Below are 24685 nucleotides of genomic sequence, written 5' to 3' on the forward strand. Positions count from 1 at the left end.
CTTGTCCCTCTGTCTTTGTTTCTTGCTGTGTGTGTGTGTGCACGCGTGTGAACACACACACGTGCGTACCTGCGTCTGCTTGGGTATGTGTGTATGTCAATGTCTGACTCTCCATTTGTCTGTGTCTCTGTTCTCATCCTGGACCCTGGGGGTGGGGGAGGGACGGGCCCAGTGTTGGGCCTGGCTGGACCCACTACTGTAATTGCTACAGGCTGTTAGGAGTGTTTGGAAAGTTTGAGCACATTTTGGGCAGAGGAAGAAGCTGGGGAGAGACCGCTCTGAAAGTGGTCAGATGTTTTTTGCGTCTGCTGTTTGGAATTCAGCTGGATGCATGAGAGAGGAATTCGATGGGATTTTTTTTTTTTATATAGCCCCCCCACCCTACCCCTGGCTGTGTTCCTTTTTCATATAAAAATGGCCTATTTTATAATTCTTCCCTGCCTGGAGCCTCTGGAGTCCTGTGGCATCAGAGGCTTCCTTTGGAATTCATCCAACTTTGTTTTAGGGGACTTGAGAATCACCATAAAAATAACCATTTCTGAAAGTCCCTTTGTGTGTTGGGGCTCTCTTGGCTGAAAGGAACAGAAAACCCATGCCAGACTGACTTAAGTATGAGTCCTGGCTCAGGTAACTGAAATCCAAGGGTTGGTTGACTTCAGACACAGCTCGTACCAGGTGACACCATGTGATTGGATCCCCACGTCTGTCCGTCTCTTGGCTGGGCCACCTTCCACGTGGTCTTGGTGTGTTAACAAGAAGGCAGTGTGTTAACTGTGGGCCTTCATCTTCTCACATTCAAGGCCACATTTCCAACCCAAAGCCGTTTCCCCCCTTGCCTTTGAGTGGGGCCCAGCCTGAGCTGGAAGCCGTCACGCGTCTGGGGGAGCAGACTGAGTGCCTGATGGGGCCCTGCCCCATACTGGAGCTGGGGTGGGGGGCAGGGTGGTGCCTCTCCAGCCCCAGGGCTTTGTCTGTCTCTGTGTCTTCAATTTTACATAATGAGTTTTTCCCTTCTACGTTGGCCCTCATTTTTACACCAACGGCATCGGATGGGGAAAACCGTGCCAACTGCTACCTGGCTGCTGCTTGGGGTATTGGTTTGTTGTTTTCCTCCTGTGGATTTGGGCTGAAATGAAGGTAGCAGCCATCAGGAGAACCATCTGGAGGCCCAGTGGCCGGGTCCCTTGGTCCCATTCCTCGAAAACTAAGCATCGGAGACAGTGCTTTTTGCCCTCCCTAGTGTGCGTTCACAACAGGAATTTTAACCATGTTAAAGCAAACAGTTTAGAACAGTTCAGTACATTCATAATATTGTGCAACCCGCACCTCTCCTAGTTCCAAAGCATTCTTGTTATCACCCCAAAAGGAAACCCTGTACCCATTAGCAGTTCCTCCCCATCTCCCTCCCCCAACCCCTGGCACCCACCAATCTACTTCCTGTCTCTGGATTTGTCTATTCTGGACATTTCCTATAAATAGAATCCTACAGTGCGTGGCCTTTTGTGTCTGGCTTCTGTCAGTCACCGTCGTGCTTTTAAGTTTGATCTATGTAACATGTGTCAGCGCTTTATTCCTTTATTATGGCTGACTCATATTCCAGTGTGTGTGGCCACCACATTTTATTTATTTATTCAGCCATTGATGGACCCACTTGTGCGTGTTTGGTGAGAATAAAAGCTAAGCCTGAACCTGAAGGAGGAGCCCATTGAAGAAGGTAGCTTTTACCATTAGCGTCAAGAATTGAAGGGAAAGTTTCCTAGTGGTTGCCAATTGCTTCATATAACGCTTTTGCGTTGCCCCTGCCAGCTTGGGGGATGGAAGCCTTTTTTTTGCTAAATTTGCTTTTGAGAATTATTCCTGGAATGGTCTCACAGATTCGGGGTGTCCTGGCCCCCAAAGCCTTTCTATCCACAGCCCTCGATTTCGTTCTGTTTATCTCCCTCCTCGGTCCTGGTAGAAGATCAGGCGTGGAGGGGAGACATTCCCTACAGCTGATAAAGCTCCTGGGCTCCAGGAACCATGTTACCATCTACCTTTGGTCTCCAAGAACCCTGAGAGATGAATGCGGCTGCCAGGAGAGACCAGTCAAGTGTCCTGGAAGCATGGAGGGAACGGCCTGATCTCAGTGAGGGGCTGGAGGCGGTGGCATGGGAGGGTGGTCGGATTTCAGCTGACACAGATGGAGTGGGGCACTCCAGGCAGAGGGCACAGCTTATGCAAAGGCTGGAGGTGCCAGAACTCACGAGTTGCTTGTGGTTTGGTGTGAGAAGGGGTCAGGTGTCCACTAGCACAGCCCTTTTGTGGGGGGCAGATACAGCCCCACACGTGCTGACACACATACACATTCCTCCTGAGTATTTTGCTAGGGAATTTTCTTCCACACACAGTTTTGTCCCTAATTTCGGTGGGTCCTGGACCCTGGAAGGGATCCACTCTTGCTTTTCTGCCCTGCCCTGTGGTTCTGTGGGGTGAATGAATACGTGGCTTGGTGCATTTTTGCTGTGGGAGCCCCTGCAGCCTGGGTTCGTGCTCTGCCTGCCTCTGGAAAGTTCTGAGTCCCGGCCTCCACTCCTGTCCTGGCCTCTTGACTCCCGCACTCTCGAAGCGAGGGCTGCATCGCTTTGTGGCTGGTGACCTTGGGCTCATCAGTGAACCTCGCTGGCCCTTCGTTTTCTCATCTGAAAATGGGGAAAATGATATTGCCACTTCCCAGGGTTTCTGTGACAATTACATGAGTTAAGTAAGACTTGTGAATTGCTGAGAGCAGGGGTTGGCAAACTTGGTATGCTCCAGACTTGGCCCTCAGCCTGTTTTTGTAAATAAAGTTTTATTGTCATAAAGGTCCGCCCACTCATTTGTCTCTTGTCTACGGCCACTTTCCCAATACAGTGGTGGGTGAGTAGATGGACAGAGACCGAGATTAAAAGTCTAAGTCTTTTTCTACCTGGCCCTTTACAGGGAAGTGTGCTGGCCGCTGGCGTAGAGCATTGCCAGGCCTGTGCCTTCAGGTTCTGTTTCCTCACCTGTGCGATGGGGATGGAGCAGCAGCCTTCTAGCAGGGGCGCAGCAGGGACCTGTTGTGCTGAGGACCGGGGCAGGCCGAGCTATGGGTTGTGCCCCGTCTAATCCCTGGGGCTCTCTGTGCAGAGTGGCCTCAGCAGTGGGGAGGGTCACATTGGGGCGTTTGAGGGACTTGAGGCTTTTTCTGCATTTTCCCCGAGCGTCTGGGTATGTGGAGAGCCTGGGGGTCCTGACTCCAGTTCTCCCCATGTCTCAGATGGAAATGCTGAGGCCAGGAGGCAAACCCAGTGTCATTCCAGTGTGACACCCTTGGGCCCTGTGGGACTTGTAGGGGTCTGCGTGTGTGTGTGTGTGTGTGTGTGTGTGTGTGTGACAGAGACCCTGAGCATGGCTCAGCCTCTGCCGGTTCCGAGGTGGTGGGGCAGTTGGCAACCCCCGGGGCTGCAGTTGTCCTGGGGAATAATGTGTCTTCTGTCCTCTGGCGCAGCTGCCATGGGGGTGGGGAAGCAGCGGCCTAGAGCTCCTGCTGGGGCCTCCCCTGCCAGCAGCTGCCGGCTTGGCCTTGAGGATGGTACTGGGGGGGGGGGGGCTGGGTTCCACCCGGAGCCGCGAGGCCTGGAGCTGGGTTTTGGGAGTAGGACAGTCCCAGCCAGTGCTTATGCAGTGCTCTGCACAGTTAACTTATTCAAGCCTCACAAGAGGCTGGGAGGTGGGAATTGTCTCATTGTGCAAATGAGGAAACTGAGGCAGGGAGTGGTTGTGTGATCTGCTTGAGATCACAGAGCTGGGAGGTGGTAGAGGGTGGGGATTTGAACCCAGGGCTGTGCAGGTGAGCGCTAGTAAACTGTAATGGGTGGAATGAAGGAGTCGCTGAAAAACCCAATGAAGAGTTCGTTTGTTTCACACATTTTTGAAAGCAGCTCTATTTCACAAAGAGTGAGGCTCAGTGAAGGAAAAACAGAAAAATACGACCGGTAAATAAAACGTTCTGACCGCCGCTGAGAACTCTTACATCTCTGTATCCTGCCTCGTAGGTGCCTCTGTTTGTATATAAGTGTGTGTTTTCTGCAGAACCAGGTTTGCCCATATGTGATATTCTGTAACTTGCTATTTTGGACCAGGCATCTGAGCACCAAATAAGTGTTCCTGGAGGGTCAGCTGGGGCCAGTCCTTGCAGAGACGGAGGTTGAGGGTCTTGGTGCCTGTTCTTGGGGAATTTGGTCCGGTGGGAGGACACAAATGGGATGAGGGGGGAAGAGAGGAGCGTGTTCTGGGAAAGGGAAGAGGGAACTCTTCACGACTTGTAGGACAGGAAGGATCCGACCTGTGCAGAATGTGTCCCGGGCTGGGAGGTGGGACCCGTAAGCGCGGGGAAGTCACTGGGACGTGGGACTGTCATGGCAGATGTGCGATGTGCTGGGCCCGGAAGTCAGGGCTGGAAACTCGGGGTGTGTTGGGGGCATCAGCTGGGGGTGCCCTGTGCTGAACCCATTGCCCGTTTTCTCTCCACCACAGGACCGCAGCCTGACTGGCAAGCTGGAGCCAGTGTCTCCCCCCAGTCCCCCGCACGCCGACCCTGAGCTGGAGCTGGTGCCTCCGCGGCTCTCCAAGGAGGAGCTGATCCAGAGCATGGACCGGGTGGACCGTGAGATCACCATGGTGGAGCAGCAGATCTCCAAGCTGAAGAAGAAGCAGGTGCGGGCATGGGGTGGCTCTGAGCCGGTAACCCCGGTCCCGGCGGTGGGGGATGTGCGCTGAGCACTGTGCATGTGCCGGCTTGTTTTTGTGTCCTTTACGCTTATTGGGACAAGGGGCGCTGTTTTGTGTGGTGCGGTGCTGTCCAGTAGAACTTTGCGCAGTGATGGAACTGGCCCGCAGCCCTGGGACTGCTGACCACTTGAAATGTGCCTCGTGCAGCCAAGGAACTAAACTTTTAGTTTAGTTTAATTAGAATTAAATGAAGTGTGCAATTGAATAGCCACATGGCTACTGTACTGGACAGCACAGTACAGTACTGTGGTCAGGACAGTGGGTGAGGTCAGGCTGTCTGGGCTCCGATCTCATTTCTGTTGCTTCCCAGCCACGTGGGGTGGGCTGGTACTTCTCTGTGCCTCCCTTTCCTCTCTATAAGGCAGAGGGAAATGTTGTCTGACTGGCCCGGGCTTTGGAATCTGAATGGGCTGGGCCACCTGGCTCTGCCTCAGTTTCCTTGTCTGTGAAATGAACACAGAAACAGGGTCATGTGGTAAAACTAAAACCTCATTGTGACTGTCAAAACCAAAGGAAAAGTTAATACACATATTTATAAGAATTTATAATTTCATTTTTAATATTGATAAAAATAATCAATAGTCTGCTTTTTCCCAGTTGTTTCATATGTCCCTCACTGGCATCTTCAGATCTCTGCTCAGATGTCCCCGCCACAGACAGACCCCCTTCCCCGTGTTTTATAGGAGCCCTTACTCTAGCCGTCTTCTCTGTCCTGGGGCCCAGAAAAGCCAGCTAAAGCCAGCGCGATGCTTGTTTTTGTAAATAAAGTTTTATTGGCACACAGCCACATCCATTTGTATATGTATTGTCTGTGGCTGCTTTCCAGATACAGGGGCAGACTTGTGTGGTCACAACAGAGACCAAGTGTCAGCAGAACCGAAAATATTTAGTATCTGGGCAGGGTCCTTGTATCCTGGTTCACTGCTATGCTCTTAGCAGTGCCAGCACATAGTAGGTGCTCATGAAACACTGTTGTTGGAGTCTGTGTGACACTGTCTTGACACTGGAGAGTGTCTGGATTGTACCTGGGAACAGGGTCACATCTGGTCCTCTCCACGTGAGGAAGTGTGGACTCCGTGTATGTGCAAGGGCCATCCTGGCCACCATGGGTGGTAGAGTGAAGTTTGATGAGAGAAAACTCTCTGGAGGCAGTTCAGGGTCCTGTGGGCGCGTCTTGAAGGACGTATGGGGGTGGAGGGCTGTCAACTGTCATGGAGGAGTGGGACTTGGGTATGGCCCAGGAGCTGGGCCGGTCAGTGAGGCTCAGCATTGCATTTTGACATTAAGTTTAAAGTTTGGCATTTTTTTGAGCTAAGATTCACAAAACAAAATTTTTCATTTTAAACTAAATACTTCCGTGGCATTTAGTACATTCCCAATATGGTACAACCACTCCTATCTAGTTCCAAGACATTTTCATCACCCCAAAAGGAGACCCCAGAACCATTAGCAGTCACTACCCATCTCCCTCCCCACCACTTTCCTGCCTCTGGATTTGCATATTCGGGACATTGTGTGTAAATAGAATCACACAGTATGTGACCTTTTGTGACCCGTTTCTGTCACTCAGCATCGAGTTCTCAAGGCCAATCCTCAGTGCTTTGTTCCTCTGGCTGAGTCATTCCACTGTGCAGACGGTCGTTTTCTTACCCAAGTCGTCCACGCATGGACGTTGGGTTATTGCCACCTTTTGGCCATCGTGACTGCGCTGCTGTGAGCATTTGCGTTCACATTTTTGTTTGAGCACCTTTTAGGCACAGGCAGACGTCAGAGATGCTGTGGCTTCCATCCCCGGCCCCTCACCAAAGCAAACGTAATAAAGCGAGTCACTCCAGGTTTTTGGATTCCCAGTGCATATGAGAGTTATGTTCTCATGGTGCTGTAATCTGCTGAGTGTACAGTAGCATTAATTCCAGCAGAACAACATTCGTACCTCAATTAAAAAATACTTTATTGGCAAACAGTGCTAGCCATCACCTGAGCCTTCAGCGACTCCTAATCTTTTTGGCGCCGGTAGACTCACTTGATATAGAGATGCCACAAAACCTTCCGTTTGTAAAGACATAATGTCTGCAAAGTGCAGTGAAACGAGGTATGTCTGTGTTTCTAGGAGTGGAGTCTCCAGGTCCTATAACTCTTGTTTCACTTTTCGAGAAACTGTCAAACTACTCTCCGCAGCGGCCGCACCATTTTACACTCCCATCAGCAGTACACAGGGTCCCAATTTCTCCACATCCTCACCCACCCTTGCCACTTTTTGTTTTTCTTCTGAATCACAGCTGTCCTGGGGGGCGTGGTGTCCCGTTGTGGTTGTGTTTGCATTTGGTAGCCGATTTTTACCCCGCTGCCCTGCTTCACTCTCCGTGTGACGCCTCCTTTGGCCTTCAGAACAGACGGCCTTGAAGTTGGCACTCCCAGTTTTCTCTGAGGAAGACGTTGAGGGTCAGAGAGGTTGAGTGACTTACTTGCCCGAGGTCACAGAGCTGGTGAGTGATGGAGTCAGGGTTTGAGGCCAGGGCTGGCAGAGTTCTGTCTCCTCAGCACGGACTCTGTGGTGTTTCTCTTTGGTGCCTCAGGAGGGGCCACCTTCCCTGATGGGAGAGAATCCCCGCCCACCCTTTGTAGCTTCTTCCATTTTTTGGCTTTGTTTGTTTGATGCTTTTTGCAGTGATTTTGATGTCAGATTCTGGCTGCTTTTCTGAAAGCCACCACCAGGCGTCGCTGTGGGGCGGAGGCAGCTCGGCTCCCCCCAGCCAGGCCTTTCTGCCGGTAGGAGCCAGGGCTGGATTTTCTGGTCCCTTTTGCATTGCCCTCCTCTTGGCACCTTTCTGGGTTCATAATGGTTTGCTCCCCGGTCACGGGCAGGCTGTGTGAGCATTAGCAGCAGAGAGCAGGGTTCTAATCTCAAGATGCCGTGTCAGATCGCACACCTGCTTACCGGCCTCCCCTGTGACCTTGGGCCAGTGTCTTAGGCTCTCTGGTCTTTACTTTCCCTTTTTGGTATAAAGCAGACAGCAGCATAAAGCGAAGTCCTTTATGGTGTTTGGAGGAGGGGGGCCCCCAAATGAAAACCACAGAGATGCCGATGGTGGCGAGGATGATGAAAAGCTGCTTGTCAGGCCTGACTGCACAGACCAGCTCATTTAATCCTCACACCAACTCTGGGGTAGAAACTTCAATTATCCCCATTTTCCTGATGAGGAAAGTGAGGCTCATAGACGTTTAGCAACTTCCCAAGGTTACGCAGCAAGGAAGTAGTAGGAATAGGGTTCTAGTCTGGACGGTCTGGCTCCCCATTCTGTCCTGGGGATGGTGACACGTGTGATAAGAATGGGTGATAGCAGCTGGCTCTTAGCGAACTCCCAGTCTGTGCTGTACGTGCACCAACTTACCATTTTCTCACCGTAGTCCTATCAGGGAGCCACAGCGATACGCCCCATTTACAGAAGAGGAAACGAGGCACAGCGGGGTCTAGCTGCTTGCTGTGCTCACCTAGTTGCTAACTCCCCAAGGCAGGCCTGAACCCAGCAGGGCCGGCTGCAGGGCCTGGAGGCTGGAGCTGGCCCTGGGCTGGGCTCTTCCCTGCGGGGCCGCTGGGGCCTCTCCAGGGCTTGGAGTCCCCGAGGGTGATTCAGAGGAAATGGTTAGCAGCCTGACTTCCTGTGCATGGCCGCCAGCCCGGGCTGCACGGGGCCGCCCCTCCACCGTGGGGGTGCTGCCTCTGCTCCTTCCGCTCGCCGGCACCCTCACCGCCACACTCTCCCCCTTCCCACAGCAACAGCTGGAGGAGGAGGCTGCTAAGCCTCCTGAGCCCGAGAAGCCCGTGTCACCACCGCCCAGCGAGTCAAAGCATCGCAGCCTCGTGCAGATCATCTACGACGAGAACCGGGTACGTGTGTCCCTGTCCCCACCTCCTGTTCACCTGTGCTGACCACCAGGGCCGCCTCGAGGGGTCTGGCGCTCTCCCCAGGCCTCGTTGTTGCCTCCCACCTGTCACCCCCTTCTGCCCCATACACAGACCCGGGTTTGTGAATGGGAGGGGGGTGGTCAGTGGAAGCGCAGCCTGGTGTGGTTGCAGCCTGTTCTGCTCAGACGTGGCACTGGTGTGAGCTGTGGCTGGCCTGTGGGATGCAGTGTGAAGACGTAGGCCTCAGGTCTTACGAGAGCGTCAGGGGCCAGCCAACCAGTGGGGGCAACAGGCAGTCACTTTGGCACTCATGCGGAAGTTCCTGTGACACAGGTGGTAATATTATTGCCATTAAGAGTAACAGCAAAGATGAACTGACCAGCTCCTCCTTTTCATGCAGTCTGCCATGTTCTTTACATAGTGGCCCTAGTAGGGTAGGTACAATGTGTTTCCATTTAACCCATGGAAAAACTGAGGCCCAAAGAGGTTAAGTGACTTGTCCAAAGTCATAGAGTTAGGAAGTGGTGGACCTGGGATTTGAACCTGTGGTCCATGAGACCCTGGAGTCTGATTTGTCAGTATTGGCCTCCACTGACATTTAGCCCTGGAAAGGGCCTGTGAGTGTTTGAACACAGGGTCTGTAGCAGGCTGTGGGGTCTCCTGTGGATCCATGGAGGGCAGCTGCTGAGTGATTAGAGGGAGTTCGGTCTTGGGGGAGGGACTCAGGGTACCCAGAGAAGAATGTCTTCAGGGAATGAACCTCAGGGGTCTGAGCTGTCCTGAAGTGGAACCTGGTGAGGTGGTGAGTTGCCTGTCATCCCAGTCAAACCACTGAGAGCTCAGCTTAAAGGATTTACAGTTGACTCTTTTTAAAATGTGCTCAGGGCCAGTGGATGTTGACTCTTTTCCTTTAATTTCAGATGAGGAAACCGGCCCAGAGAGAGACTATTCCTTGTCTGAGGTCACATAGTGAAGTTTGACAAATGGGGGACCTGTTCTCCCTGCTTGGCTCCCTTGGTCCCCCGCCTGCCCAACGCTCCTAGCCACCATTCCCAGCTGTCTCTGCTGTGGGATGTGCTTCTGGCTGGTGGATTAGTGCTCAGAGTTTGACTGGGGCTGGGTACCCTTTGTCTTGGGGCCTGATGGCTGCTCTGGACCCTGGGAACATGTGGCTGGTGCCTGTGGCTATAGCTCCAGGCAGGGAACTGTTGGAGCAACAACTTTGGCTATACCTCTGCCTCTTGAAGCAGCAATAGATGCAGGATGAGTGTGAGCCTAGTGGGAGCTATGTGCTGGGCCTTGTGGGGCTGGTTACCACCCCTACACATACACCCTGGTCCACCACCCCAAGTGACACATAGCAATTATAACAATAGGTTAGCTAAGGGGCCACATTGCTTTAGCCAGATGTCTTAGGTTCAAATCTTATCTCTACAACTTCCTCACTTTGTGACCTTGGGCCAGCCACTTAAGCTGCTCTGTGACTCATGTTCCTCACTTACAAAATGATAATTACAGCACCGACCTTGTACGGTGGCGTGGGGGTTAGATGAGTTCATTATGTAGTGCCTCATGCCTGGCACTGAGCAAGTGCTAGTGTGCTGTTATTGTTCAGGTGTGCTGGGCGCATCACACTCGAACCTGTTCATTCATTCATTCATTCAGCAGCCATGTAATTGAACGCCTGCTCTGTGCCTGCTGCTGTTCCAGACACTGGGGACACAGCAGTGACCTCGCCCCAGCCCACTCACATTCTTTCTAGTGGGGAGACATAATCACACCCACAAGTCACCACCCATGGGCACACTTTGATCTGAGGAATTTTGCTGTCCTTGTTCCTGATCCCCCTTCTGTCCTTTTCTTTACCTTAATCTCACTCTGCTCAGCCTCACTGGCCTTTGTCCTTCCTGGAACACCCAGGTGTGCCCCTGCCTCAGGGCCTTTGCCCTGGCCATGCCCTCTGCCCGCAGCTCCTTTTTTCCCACTAGGCTCGCTCTCTCACTCCTTTAGCTCTTTGCTCAAATGTCCCCGTTTCATGGAGGCCTGTTTTGAGCCTCTGTTTAATCCTGCAAAGCCTTCAACCCCTGTTTCTCCTCTTTCTGGCTTTAATTTTCCCCTTGGCCCCTTTTCCCACTGGGCGTGATTCATATTTTATTTGTTCTGTTTATTGTGGATGGAAGTTCTGTGAGGGCAGGGAGGGATCTTTGTCATTTTTTCCCCCTGGCTGTGTCCCCAGCACCTAGAACAGTGCCCGGCACATAGTAGGTACTCAGTAAATGTTTGTTGAATAGATGAATGGGTGGCGGGGGGGAGGGGAGATTCCCCTGAGACGCAGTCCTTGGTTTTGGGATGTGGGGACTGGCCCCTGGCCCCAGTGGAGTCGGTGGGTCTCTGCCTCGCTGGGCCTCTGGCTGGAGGCTGGGTGGGCAGAGGCGCCCCAGCTGCCTTTGGCAGGGGCAGCCAGGACTTACCGCCTGCGGGGGGTCAATAGGATTAAATTTTAATCCTCCTTCCTCCCCTGCTGGTTCCTCTGAGAGGCTGACTACAAGGGTCTGTCTCTAAATGCTGCACTGGCTGGAAAACGCAGCTTCCCTGCTGGGCAGGGCCCGCCTGGCTTTTCTGCACAGTGGACTCAGGCTCATTATCCATTCGGGGCACATGGAAGAGGCGCCAGCATGCCAGGGGGAGCCAGCTGAGCCAGGATTTTCCTGCCTCCCAGGAGCTGCCTGTGTGGACGGGGCCAGGCAGGTGCACACAGAATGGCTGAGCAGGGAGCCGAGGGGCAGGGACCGACAGGCGGGCGGGGTTGGAAAAGGCTTCTTGGAAGCAGTGGGTGGGCCACTGGCCCCAGGAGGGCGTTCGAGTGGGGGTCACAGCACCGGGCAAGGCTCAGAGAGGGGCTAGGGGTCTCGTTTGATCTTCAAAGGGAGTGTGCACGGGCGGGAGGGGGAGGCCTGGGAGGGCGCTCACACTGAGTGGGGATAAAACCAACACGCGCAGAACTGCAGAACTGGTGACGATGGCTCCGTGAGGGACAATTGGCCTGGTGCTAACACTGAAGGAATTCAGGGCAGTGGGCAGTCGAGGCAGACGTCCTGGAGGAGACGGGACTTGGGCTCGGCTGCAGAAGTGGGCACTTTGGGCAACGGAAGGAGGCTGTTATGTGATTATTCATGCAGATCCATGCACGTGTGTATGCGTGTGGTCGAGGGGGCCTGTGGGTGACTGCATGTGTGTGATACGTGTGTGAGTCAGCACGTGGGGGCACACCTGAGGAGGTGTGTGCATTGGCACACCACACACTTGTGGGTACACCTGTTAGCTGTCTGACATGCGTAGATGTATGTGAGTGGCTGTGTGCCCGTGTTTGTAGGTGGGTCTGAGTAGGGCATGTGTGTCTGTGTGTGCTTACATTTCACGCATATGCATGTATCCACTCAGGTGCACGTTTGCGCTGTGCGTGCCCTGTGCACGTGCGTGTGAATGCAGTGTGTGTACGAGTTGCTTGTGTGGCACGTGTGTGTGTATGTCTGTGCTTTGATAGGTGTAGCCACAGTGTTTGGTCTCGAGAGGCCATGGGGCTTGTATGTACCTCTCTGTGCAGGTGACTGAGGTCTTTGTACCCCAGGTACAGCTGCCAGGAGGCCGGGTCACGTGGACCCTGGGGTCCCCCGTAGGCAGAGTGCAGTCTGTTGAGCGAGACCCTAGCTCAACCCCCCGATGCTTGGTGAGAGCCCCTGAGGCGTGAGCTCCTGGGCCTGTCCTCTGGGAGCTGGCAGGGCAGCTTTGGCCAATAGCTTCCCCAAGGCCGGCACTGGGGGTCCCGTGGACCCTGGCTCGGAGTTGGGCCTTCATTCTCAAGGTTGTGAGAAGCTATCAGCTCCGGGTGAGAGGGTATTTCGGCTTGGGTCTGAATCTGTGGCCTGCACCTGTGTCCCCTGGCCAGGCTCCTTTCCAGGGAGGTGTCTCCCATCCATTTGAAGAGTGACAACATGCAGAACATCCTTGCAGAAGTCCTGGGAGTTTGGTACCTGGGGTGAGCACAGCCATTTTGCAGGGGCGAGGTGGGGGGCGCTGAGGCTCAGCCGGTGAAGGGACTTGCTGAGGGTCAGCTCAGAGCCCACCCCAGATGTGGGCCCCCAAGGCACAGACATGGCTATCCAGCCCTGCCTGCCTGGGGAGGAGGGGCCCATAGGAAGGATAGCCCCCCAGCTCTCCAGCCCCCACCCCCCTTACACACACACAGCTGGACCCAGAAGCCCAGGGAGTGGGAACCAAGTGGAAGCAGCAGTGGAGGGAATGCTCCAGGGCGATGTGAGGGGCTGGGGTGCCGGCTCAGGCTGCGGGGGCCCAGCCTTTACCTGCCTCTTGAGCTGCACCCTTTGTCAGCTGCATGGCTGTCCTGTGTGTACATGGGGCTAATGCTAGAAGCTTCTACAGTGGGTTCTCGGAGGAATCCAAACCCACAGAGCACGTGAAGGTCCAGTACAGGGCCTGGCGTGTGCGGGGGCAGCTGGTGTGAGCCGTGCCATCGTTCACAGCAATCATGATAACAGCCAGCTCTCACGTAGCACCTACTGTGTGCCAGTTCCTGATTTTAGAGCGTTAACGTGTGTCAGCAACTTTAGTTTCCGTAACGGCTGCGTGAAGGTGCTGTTGTTACCCCCATTTTATAGACGAGCAAGCTGAGGCTCAGGGAGGTGAAGGAGCTTTCCTGAGGCCACATGGTTGGTAAGTGGATTTGAACCCAGGCCGGCGGGTCATGAACCCTGCTCTTGGCTGCCACACTGCCTTGTGTTTGCGTGGCCCAGTGTTGCAGCGAGCGTCCTTGGTACTGTTCTTCTGGGTAAATTGTAGGTGTGCCACCTTGTGGAAATTGACTTGCTTCTTAAAAGGCTCCAAGTGGCTCGGGGCTTAGGGGTGGAGCCCAGGGGAAGGCCTGTTAGGGAGCAAAGGAACTCTCACACCAGGTATGTGATGGGGCATTTCCGGGGCTCCTCGAGGCTTCAGCAGGTCAGGAAGGATCCTCCCTGCTGTCTTCTCCAGGGGCTGCAGGAAGGCGCCCCCCCACCCCCCCGAAGTGCCTGGTTCCTGAGACAGTGAGGATATTGTTGATGATGGAAGCCGCTATGGTTCATAGGACAAAGGCTTCTGGAGTCACCACCATGGGCCCTGGGCCCAAATCTAAGACCCAGGCCCAGCCATAAGATGCGTCAGTGTTTAGTGACCCTGCCGCTCCAGCCCTGCCCTTCTTGTGCTTGGCATCACCCTTTTATCTAAATGGGCAGTTGCTGCTGATCCCCACAGAGCCTCACGAATGCACACAAACTTCGATTCATCCCTCAAAACCCAGCTTATGTATCCCTCTTGTTACCTTTCTGGAGAGAATGACTTGTGCCCTGCTTGGTGCCTCCCCTACAAAGCACAGGTACCTTTCTCTGCCTGAGCATGCTGACCGCTACCACTGACCACTAGACTGGGTTTGTTGCAGGCAGGGCCCAGGTTGCGTTTATTCCTGTCTTGCCCTTGTGCTTAATTCAGAGTGAATGTTCAGGAAGTGTTTGGGGAGCTACCCTGTCCCCTCCCCACCTCATTCCTAATTCTTCACTTCGCCTGGCTCTGGAATTCTTCCATCTTCATTGCCCCACGGCTGACCCTTTCTTGCTTCAAGATATGGCCAGGGCAAGGGTAGTCTACAGTGACTGTCAGAGTGGTATCCCCTGGCCCTTGTCCGTCTCCCTTCTTGGAGCCTGGCTATCAGAAGGACTTCTCACATCATCTTTCTGTGCCTCAGTTTCATCATCTGTAAAATGGGGCTAGTCTTGTATCTGCCTCAGGGTGTGTTTCTGTGTGCTTTAAATATTAATATTGCATGCTGTATGCTCAGTGCTTGGCTCATGGTAAGTGCTCGGTGAAATGGCACTCATTATAATCATCATTTGCCGCCTGTTTTTCTGGCCCCCGGCCACACTCTGAGCCTGCTGGTCTCGGGGTTTCGGCTCTGTACGAAGGGGGCCGAAAGCATGGCTGTGTTCTCGGGTGGGCTGGGCCCCGGGCTCTAGGCGGAGCTAGCTCTAGGTGCCAGCTTGAGCCCACCTACATACTCCCTTTCTGTCGCTGGGGGCTGGGGGAAGGGGAGTGAGGCTGGCCCTTGGCACCCCTCCTCCCTGTGTTATACCAGGAGCCTGCCTGGCCCTCGAATTCTGTTGTCAACCGTGTTCCCCAGGACTCTGGGTCACCCCCCTTAGTGTATCTGGATTTGGGGATCTCTGGGGAACGGTTTGATCTGATGATGATAACTTGCTGACCTATCCTCTCGACCCACACCACATACTGAATGGTCTCGCGTTTGGCCGAGTCAGGAGCACCCAACCTTTCCTGGGTCACCAGAGGGGCTTAGGTCTCCCATGTGCGTGCTGTGGGTACCCCGATTACTGTCGCACACAGTGGCCCAGACCCGATAAAGACGCTGCTGACGCCCTTTGCACAGCTCTCTGTCTGCCCTTTCCTCCAGCTGGCCCGGACACCCTCTGGGCCCCTCAGAGCAGGCCCTGGTGGTCCCAGGCGGGGCCGGTGGGGCCTGGCGGAGGCACAATGTCCGCCTTCATGGCCTGGGGCCCAGAGGTCCAGCCTGTTGAATTCTCTGCCACCGAGCCCTTTCTGCCACATGTTTCTGTTTTCCTAATAAGTCCCGGGTTGTGAGTGGGGAGGGAGGCGGGGAGGCCCCAGGGTAGCTCAGAAATAGTCACATGATTGTGAAATACAAGAATCCTAGAAAGGGTATCTCTGAGTGTGTCTATCTCGCCCTCCCTGCTCCTCTTCCACCCCCCTCGCTGGCGGCATCAGCTCTGAGGTAATCGTAGACACTCAGCCAGCTTCCAAGGCCCAGGAAGGCACCTCGGCTTGGCAGTGTGTGCTGGCTGGCAAGGAGCTGTGCCCGCACCACTGGGCCTAGGGTATTGGGCCTGGGGACTTGGGGGGATAGGACCGGAGAACACGGTACGTTTGTTAGAATCGAAACTTGGCTAGCTCGCCAGGGACGTTGCAGGGGTGTTTAGACCCCTGTGTGTTTGTTTCCAGTTTGGGGAGGGCTTGCAGGGGGGCCCTGGCCTCCCCCCCACTCCCGGGCTGAGGATTGCGTGCCGGGTTGGGCAGCTGCCTGCTCTTCCCGGAGGCCTCTGTTTATAATCTGTTGTGTGCATGTGTGTGTGCACGCGTGTGTAATTCCTCCTCTTCTCCGCACCCTGCAGAAGAAGGCTGAAGCTGCACATCGGATTCTGGAAGGCCTGGGGCCCCAGGTGGAGCTGGTGAGCTGGGGACAGGGTGGGTGCTCTGGGAGGGGAGGGGCTGGCTGGAGAGGTGGGCGGCAGGTGGGCGTGGAGGGGAAGGAGGAAGTCCTCTATTGCCAAGCGCTGCCCTGTCCTCAGAGGAGGCAGGAAATACACCCTCTGATAAGAGGGACTGGCAGATAGTGGGTAGCTGGGCCCAGCCGCATTGGGGGTGGGGTGGCAGAGTGATTCCTGCTACACTCTGAAACCTAGCCTGTCAGGCTTCAGAAGGTTGACAGGTGGGAGTCCAACCCATGTGGTTAGCCTAGTGTGGAAAGCCCATACCCTAGGCCAGGTGATCTGAGTTCAGCGCCTAGGTCTGCCACTCAATAGCTGTGTGACCCTGAGCAGGTCTCTTACCCTCTCTGTGCCTCAGTTGCTCATCTGTCAAATGGAAATACCACGTATCCCATTGGGATATAGTGGTGATTAACTGTATTAGTATTTATAAAGCACTAGATACAGGGCCTGATGGACAGGAAGTGCTGAGTGTTAGTTGTTGCTATTGCTCTTACTGTTGCCAGTGTCATTTGACTGGCGGGTGGGAAGAGCTGAGGGACAGCATACAGGGACACTGCTAGCCCGCACACGCACGCAGGATGGCTGTGAGGTCCTCATACCCCGGACAGCTCTGGGGCGTGCGTGGGCACGCTCATGGTGCAGGAATAGTCTTATGCATTTGGAGCCTGATTTTAAACTCAGCTCAACCACGTGTCTGCTGAGTGGCCTTGGGAAAGGGACTCAGTTTTCTCATCAGTGAAATGGGGAATCAGGGCTCTTTATGAGTCTTAAATGAAAATGATGCAAGTGAAGGCTCCCTTAGCACAGCACGTGGCCCATAGTAAGCACTCAGCCGGCGAGAACTCGTGGGAGGGTTGAGTTGTTTGCCCCCAGAGCTTTCCCTGCAGTGACAGCTGCTCCTCAGCCTGGGGTCTGTCTGCTTGGACCACTGAGGGACAGGGAGCATCTGGCCTTTCTTGGCCCCCAGAGGGAGAGCCAGGCAAGTGGTGGGGGTGGGGCTCTTACGGCCCAGGGGCAGAGCCCAGAGCCCCTCCTGGGACCAGTGACAGGCCCGCCGGGGGCATGACCTCTGGAGGTCTAGCAGCCTCTTTTTAAATTTATTTTTTATTTTTTTAGTAGCTTTGTTGAGATGTAATTCATGTCATACAATTCACCCATTTAAAGTGTCTACTTCAGTGATTTTTAGCATTTTCACAGATACGTGGCACCATCTCCGCAATCAGTTTTAGAACATTTTACCATCTCAAAAGGAACTCCATACCCTTGAACATGTCACCTCTTATCTCCCCATCTCCCCGGCTCCCCACCTCTCACCACACCCTGTAGCCCTCTTGGCCCTAACCACCCACTAAGCTGCTGTCTTCTCTACGGATTTGTCTATTCTGGACATTTCATGTCAGGGGACTTACACACCATGTGGCCTTGGGTGACTGGCTTCTGTCCCTCAGCATCACATTGCTGAGGTTTCACCCACGGTTAGCGTGTGTCAGTCTTCGTTCCTTTAGGGCTGAACCACACTCCATTGTGTGGGTAGACCACGTTTTGTTTGTCCGTTCATCCATTGTGGACATTAGGTTGTTCTTGTCTTTGGTCATTATAAATAAAGTGGCTACGAACACTAACATACAAGTTTCTTTGTGCACACGTTTTTATTTCTTGTGGGTGTGTACCTAGGGCTGGAGTTACTGGGTTACGGTAACTCTGTGCTTCGTTTTTTGAAGAATTGCCAGACCATTTTCCAGTTGCTGCACCATTTTCTAGCCTCCCAGTAGGCTGCTGCTTGCCTCAGTTTCCTCTTCTTGCCAGGGGGATGGTGGGACCAGAGGTGGTACTCAGCCGTTTCCAGGCCCAGAAGCTCTCCTTCTCCCTTTTCTGACCTAATCAGTCCTGGGCTTCCTGAATGGGGTTGTCAGTGGAGGTCACTGTATCAGGGTCTGAGGATGCTGGTAAGGCCAGCATCCCTGTGAGCCGGCAGGGCCTCCTGGGCTCAGAATCTGAGCCATCTTTTGTGGGTGGAGGGGACTGAGGGGATCATCCCCTGCTTGGGGGTCCCAGAGCAGGGGCTCCCTCAAGGCTGGTGGCACAGGAGGCCGAGGTCTACACTGTCTGCTGGGCCGTGTGGCTGTCACTGGAGTCCTCTCCAAGCCAGTAGGCGCTTGGCTCGGTGGCCTTCAGTGGGACTAGAGAGGAGCCTCACATGACAGGGCATTTACTGTGTGTCAGGCCTCGTGGACGTGTCACCGTTTCTTTCCTAGAGGAGGTGCAGAGAGGGCAGTACCTTGTCCAGGGTCACACAGCAAGAGACGAGGTAGGGAGTTGTGCTGAGCTCATGGGGTATAGCTGACCAGTTCGGCACAGGTCTGCCCTGTGGTCCCCGAATGGCCTGAGCGGCCAGAGGTGTGTCCAGGTGGAGGCATTTCAGAGGTGCACCCTCTGCAGAGGCCTCTTCGTGCCACCCAGGAGTCAGAGCTCAGGCCACGGGGGCTCTGTGGTCTGAGGGCGGCACCGTTGGGAATCCAGTTCTCTGCCCGGCTCTCCCAGCTGCAGTCAGGGGGCTCAGCTGAGGGAGCGGCCACCTTGCCTTAGGGACAATGATGGGCGCCCTGTGACCTGCCTGGGATGGATGCCTGGGCCTAGGACATGTGGCATCGCCCCTCCGTCCCAGCGCCCGGAGGACCAAGGCCTGGCCTGGAGGAGAGGACTGTGGGGGATGGTGGGGGCAGCCGCGGCCCCTCCCCCTGCTGCTTTGAGTCACTGATTTCCTTCCTGTTCAGAGGTGTTATTTTAAGAACTTGGTGTCATCAGAGGGTTGAGGGCCAGGGCTTACACTTCATTTCCTAGCATCATAGTCCACCTGGGGTTGCTGGCTCTCTGGCCACCCTGCGGGCTGGCGGAAGTCAGGCCCAAAGGGGACCCCCCTCCTCCTCCGAGACCCAGCTCTCCGTTCTTAGTCATAACAGCCGCTGATTTCTGCCCAGGGCTTAGCAGTTGTGCACGTCCTCGCCCTTGGTGCTCCCTTTCTGCCCTCTGTTTGGCTATGCCCCCATTTCCAGAGGAGGAAATAGAAGCCCGGAGAGGTTGAGAGACAGGCCCGGGGCAGCCAGTAGGGGCGCCCTGTCCTGGTTGTATTCCAGCCCTCCAAGCCTGGCTCCCCCAGGCCCTGTGGGAGGGATTTCTCTCTCTGGGTGTGTGTCCTGCTGTAGCTGTGAGGGCCAAGGCCACCTCATGGCCACCACATTGGAACTCGCCTCCCGGGACAGAAGGAGGTTTTGCCTGGCCTTGTGTAGCCCCCTGCAGGTGTTTGGGAAGGGGCTTAGGGGAGACGCCCTCGGGCCGTGCCCTGGGGAGAGGGCAGGTTGGGTCCTGTGGCCATGCTGGTTGTGGGTGGTCCCCATCAGCTGGTATTATCAGGAGGCTTGTGGGTGTCAGGAGGTGTCCAGCTCCACCCCCAGGGACAAGTTCTAGGGCGGAGCTTATGTGCCCTCTTCCCTCATCCTGGGGCCCTCCCTGCCTGAGGCTTTAGGACTCCATGTCTCTGTCCTTCCCCTGTCCTACTTGACCCCTCACACGCTGTACCTGGTTCTTCTACCTCAGTCATTCATGGCTGACCTGGAGGTTCCTGCTGCAGGTGTGGGCTTGTGAGAGAGAGGGACAGGGGAAGGGGGAGAGGGAGAGAGCACGACATAGGGACACACAGACGCATGGAGGTGGGTGCAGGCAGAGACAGGGCAAACCCCTCCCTCCAGGGCTGGAGTTGAGAGGCAGGATTCTAGTTCCAGCTCATCTCTTCAGTTATGCACAACTGTTTTTACCTCAGGGACTCGATTTTCGATTTTCCCGTCTGTAAAATGGGGATGATAATCGTATTGGTTGGCTATTGCTATGTAATAACACACCAGCCCCAAATTGAGTGGCTTGAGGCACTGAATTGCTGGGCATTTCTGTTGATCTGGGCTCAGCTTGCTCATGTCCGTGGTCAGCTGGGCATTGGCTGGTGGCTCTGGCTCAGCGCTGGCTGGCATGGTACCGCTGTGCTCCATGTCTCCTCCCCGCCTCCAGCAGGCCAGGCGAGGCTTGTTCTCTTGACGGGGCGGGTGGACTAGAGAGGAAGCAGAAGTGCAGACACACTTTTCCAAGCCTCTGTGGTCATTGAGTTCATCCCTGCCCCACTGGCCAAAGCAAAGGCATGGGTGGGTACAGGGAGGCAGGAAAACTGGGGCCATGACTACAGTCACTGCACCCCAAGGCACTGGTGTCGCTGATATGCGGGCATTTGTGCCAGGCGCTGGGCTAAGGGCTTGCATGCGCTGCCCGATCTGGGCTTCAGAACATCCCCGTGAGTTTATAGGTGAAAACCAGGAGCACAGGTGGCTCAGTGATTCACCCAGAGCCACAGAGCTGGGGAGGGGTGGGACCGGGATGTGAAGCCAGGCTCTGCCCTCAGCCCCTGGCTGTGCTGCTGGCATCCAGGAGGGGCATACACAGCATCCAGACCCATCGCAGAGCCCACAGCACCTTATTCTGTCACTGTGCTCACTTGTGGCCGAATGTGTGCCTAGTTCATTCGTTTTCCAGCGCTGTCCCGGGCTTAGGTGTGAACGAGCCCTAATTATTGGCGGGCAGGTAGCTTTCCAATGTGTTGCTGTTATGAACAAGGCTGTCCAGGCATCCCGGTGTTTGTCTCCTGGAGGGACACAGGCCCCAGCCTTTGTGGGCATCTGCAGGAGGGGCAGGGGCCGGAGGGCAGGCTCAGCTCCATTCTTGGACGGGTGTCTTCAGTGCTCTCCGCAGCACGTCACCCACATGCTCGTCTCCCGGTCAGTAGGGAGGATATGGCCTCTCACAGTGGGGCGGACACTGCAAAGTTGGGCAGTTTTCCCTGTTGGAGACCATTGCTGATCTCAGCTACCTTGTGACGTGTGTGCTGCTTGCTCCCTGGTGCTCGGGCCAGCACTGCCCACTGCCCTGCAGAGTAGCCACGACGGCTTTGGCAGGGGTGCAGGGTACCACAGATGTGCCCAGAGGGTTATAGTCTGTTCCTGGTTGGGGCCCCATGTTCTGTTCCATGCCCACTGGCTGGTTCACACACCAGTGGGCAGCTCCCTCGTGCCAGGGCCTTCGCCACTGTGGCTGAGGTGGCCCAGGGCTGGTCTCTGACTGCTTTCCTTTTTCTTCCTCTGCAGCCATTGTACAACCAGCCATCCGACACCAGGCAGTATCATGAGAACATCAAAATGTGAGTATTCTCAGGCAGCTGTGCAGACGCACAGGGGGTGAGGACAGCCCCTCAGGCCTCTGAGGCCCAGGTGCTGGAGGAGGGGCAGAAGGAGGCAGTTTGGGCAAGAGTTCTGGGCCAGGGAGGGCCTGGGATGGGGTCAGAGCAGGTGTGCGGGGAGAAAGGGCAGAGTGAGCAGCCCCAGGAAGCTTTGGAAAACAGACCTCAGGTTGGGGAGGGTGAGCGAGGAAGCTGCTTGCACAGCCCTGGAGAGACAGCTGGAGGGTTGCGGGTCCTCATGCTGGGGAGCAGGAGGAAGCTGCCAGGCAGAGGAGAGCCGGCCAAGGGGCAGGTGGTGGCCCCAGGGCAGGCAGGGCCCATGGTTTGGGCTCTGATGGGAGCCTATTTGGGAGGGTCCTGTGGTCTGCACAGAGGCTGCGTCCTGTGGCACAGCCCAGGTGGACCAGCTGGGAGCGCTGTCTAATCCAGACCCAGAGGCTCTGGAGGTGGCCAGTCAGAGGTGTCCCAGTGGTGGGGCCCGTCCCAGATGGGTGCTGTGAGCGGAAAGACATCAGTTCATGCGTGGGCCAAGCTGGCATAGTAGGGGCACCAGGACTGCACTGGGGGCTGGTGGCTTCTGTCTTCAGCCTGGGAGCAAGGCCTTAGAGGTCTGGCTGCTGGAAGGGGCTGGCTTCCCCTTGGGATGCATTAATGGGAACGTAGCCTTCTTGGCTGGGGCACGGATGTTACCTCATGCTGTTATCTCGGAACCCAAAAGGTGAAAGGGACTGCAGACCTTGGGCTTGAAACACGTGGCCGTGAGCACTCAGCTACTAGGTTGGAGGCTGACTCTTAAGGATCACAGTCTTTGAACTATTCGAAGTTCATCATGGTGCAGGCTTTTCCGTATGACTTCAGAGGGCAGTGCTTAGCTGGTCCAGTGGGCAGTCCAGCGCCATCGGATTGTCTGAGCGTCCCTGGGGTGGAATTGCAGGGTGTACATGCAGTAGTGAGCGCCCCAGCAGTCCTGCTGCGCTGGACACGTGCACACTTCCCAGTGGTTTCCACACGCCTGCTGCTTCTGGACTAGTCGTCAGGGAGGTCCCTTCTGTTGTAGTTTCTGGATTCAAGGGACAGGTCCAGGCTCTGGTGACCAACTCAGCTGCCCCATGCAGCTACCAGTGACTGATGGAACAACCTAGAAAATCAGTTGTTGTCAGCGAGGTCCTTGGGCCTTTTGTCTCAGAAGCACCTGCCAAGGTTGCTTCACCTGCATCAGCCCGTGGCTGGCTGATGCGCGAGAGGTCCCTGCACCTGGGGCCCCGGTGCAGCGTGGGATTGCCGAGGCCACTGGGGTCGGGGCTTCTGTTTGGTCTTGCAGGTGTGTTCACGGTACCAAATGCCTCTTGACTCAACAGAGTTTATTTTCCAGTCAGGCCACCTCAGTCTTTTCTAAGCTTCCTGGGACCTGCCTTGCCCTGGGGTCACTGCTGGGGGTGGGGACCCCCAGATAGAGGATGGCGGGTGTGTGCGTGTGTGTGTGTGTGTGTGTGTGTGTGTGCGTGCCTGTCACAGCTGGTTTAGGGGATCAGGGTGGGTGTTCTCTGAGCAGGGCTGCTGGGAGCATTCATTCATCATTCATTCATCGAACACGTTTATTGAACAGCTACTATGTGCCAAGCCCTGTTCTGGGACCTAGGGGTTTAGCTGTGAATAAAACAAAGACCCATACCGTCCTCAGGTTTTGTCTAGCAGGAAACGGAAAATAAATAAACAAAAACAATCAGTTCATAAAAAGTACTATATAGTCCATAGCTATCTTAAGCTCTTTATGCTTTGATATACCTAGTTGTAGTTTTCCTTTTGACATAATTTTTGATAGTCCTAGGATTATACTGAAATTTTTACGTAACTTTTACCACTGAAAACGAGTAGTATTTTAAGCTGAATAATGTGGATGCTGGAAGCTTTCCGGTTATAAAAACAGCCATAGAAATCCAAACAAAAACGATCCAGACAAAGAATATTAGCACATAAGAGACTGCCGCATCTCTGGTAAGTAGAATTAAACTACAAGCTCACTGAAATCAGTACCATATTTCCACGGCCCATAGTCTGCGTCAGAGCATGGCTCTGGCCTGTGGAGTACGTCTCGGCCCAGGAGGTAGCCACCTAGTGACATTTGTTCTAGGCTGAAAGTCACAGGTGAACGTGTTTAAAAATTAAAACAGAGATGAATAGTTTTAAGGTTTCTTACATAATAAGTGGTCAGTTTTATGTTAGAAAAATATACCTATAACTAAATTATTTGAACTTAACGTTTCCTTAGAATTTTACTTTTTTAAAAACGGTTTTCCATTAACTAAACGCGTGATCACTTCTGTGTGTGAAACTTCAGTGTGGAACTCATTAGATCAGTGCAGTGTAGCAAATGCCATGCGGATGGTAAGTGGGGCGACAGGAGAGAAAGTGAGGGGTGACTAGCCAGGCGGATCAGGGTAGGACCTGACAGTTGAGTGGGCACTCGGTGGCTGAGCGGCAGCCAGCTGTGTGCACCTCCTAGGCAGCTGGGACAGGCAGTGCAAAGGCCCTGGGGCTGGTGGGATCACAGAGAAGGCCAGCATGGCCTGAGGGGTAGGTAAAGGGAAGGAAGCTGCCTGCAAGGGTGAGGAGCTTGGGTTTCATTATCTGTGCACAGGGAGGCCAGCGACGGGGTTTCCTCCAGCAAGTGATATGACTGGATTTTCGCTTTTAAAAGCTCACACTGGTGGCCACGGGGAGAAAGGACTGAGGGTTGGAAGACCTTGGCAGAGGTCACTGCGGCCTTCCCAGCAAACACAGCAAGCAGTGGTAGCTAGCGTGGAGGCAGGTGGCGCCTGACCCTGTGGGAGCTTCGGGGGTGGGGTGTGGAGGGTCAGGGATGGCAGGGCCCATGGTTGCCAAGGTCTGGGGTCTGGGCAGCTGGGGGCTTAGACAGTGAAGCCACTTTCTGAGATGAGAGCTGACGCTGCAGGGACAGGGTGAGGGCCACGAGCCTCTTACTCCCAGTGCCTCGGTGTCTCGGTCTGTGAGATGGGAATAATACAGCGCTTGTCTGTGTTATTACTGCCTGTATTCAGGAGCTACTGTCCCTGAGGTGCCCAGTCAGTGCCAGGCACACAGGCCTTCGGTGCTTTCTGTTCTTACTTTGTCCGCAGAGACTCGGGAGTGCCTTACTCCTTCTTACTTCATTCGTTCCACGAATGTTTACTGAGCGCCTGCTGTGTGCTGGGCACCGTTCCGGGCCCTGAGGAGACAGCAGTGGGTGAGGCCTGACCTTCTGGTGGTGTAGACAGGTAATGAATAAATCGGACGTGAAATCGCGGCAGCCTGGTAAGGACAACAAGAGGATCAGGCTGAGGTGATGCCGAGCGCGAGCAGGCT

At 54.8% G+C, this 24685-nt stretch overlaps 1 protein-coding gene across 22 annotated transcripts in view; it reads left to right on the plus strand.

The window, feature by feature from the left end:
* NCOR2 (nuclear receptor corepressor 2) overlaps positions 1-24685 on the plus strand; it is a 185070-nt gene that overhangs the window by 58704 nt on the left and 101681 nt on the right. For all 22 annotated transcript variants that reach the window (XM_081037413.1, XM_081037418.1, XM_081037431.1 and 19 more), the window contains 4 exons: positions 4537-4716; positions 8567-8680; positions 15949-16005; positions 21231-21283. In XM_081037413.1, the coding sequence (XP_080893539.1) occupies positions 4537-4716; positions 8567-8680; positions 15949-16005; positions 21231-21283 (404 nt within the window). The remainder of the gene's footprint in view (positions 1-4536; positions 4717-8566; positions 8681-15948; positions 16006-21230; positions 21284-24685) is intronic.

The sequence above is a fragment of the Rhinolophus hipposideros genome, assembly GCF_964194185.1.
Source record: "Rhinolophus hipposideros genome assembly, chromosome: 24".
Lineage (NCBI taxonomy): Eukaryota > Metazoa > Chordata > Mammalia > Chiroptera > Rhinolophidae > Rhinolophus > Rhinolophus hipposideros.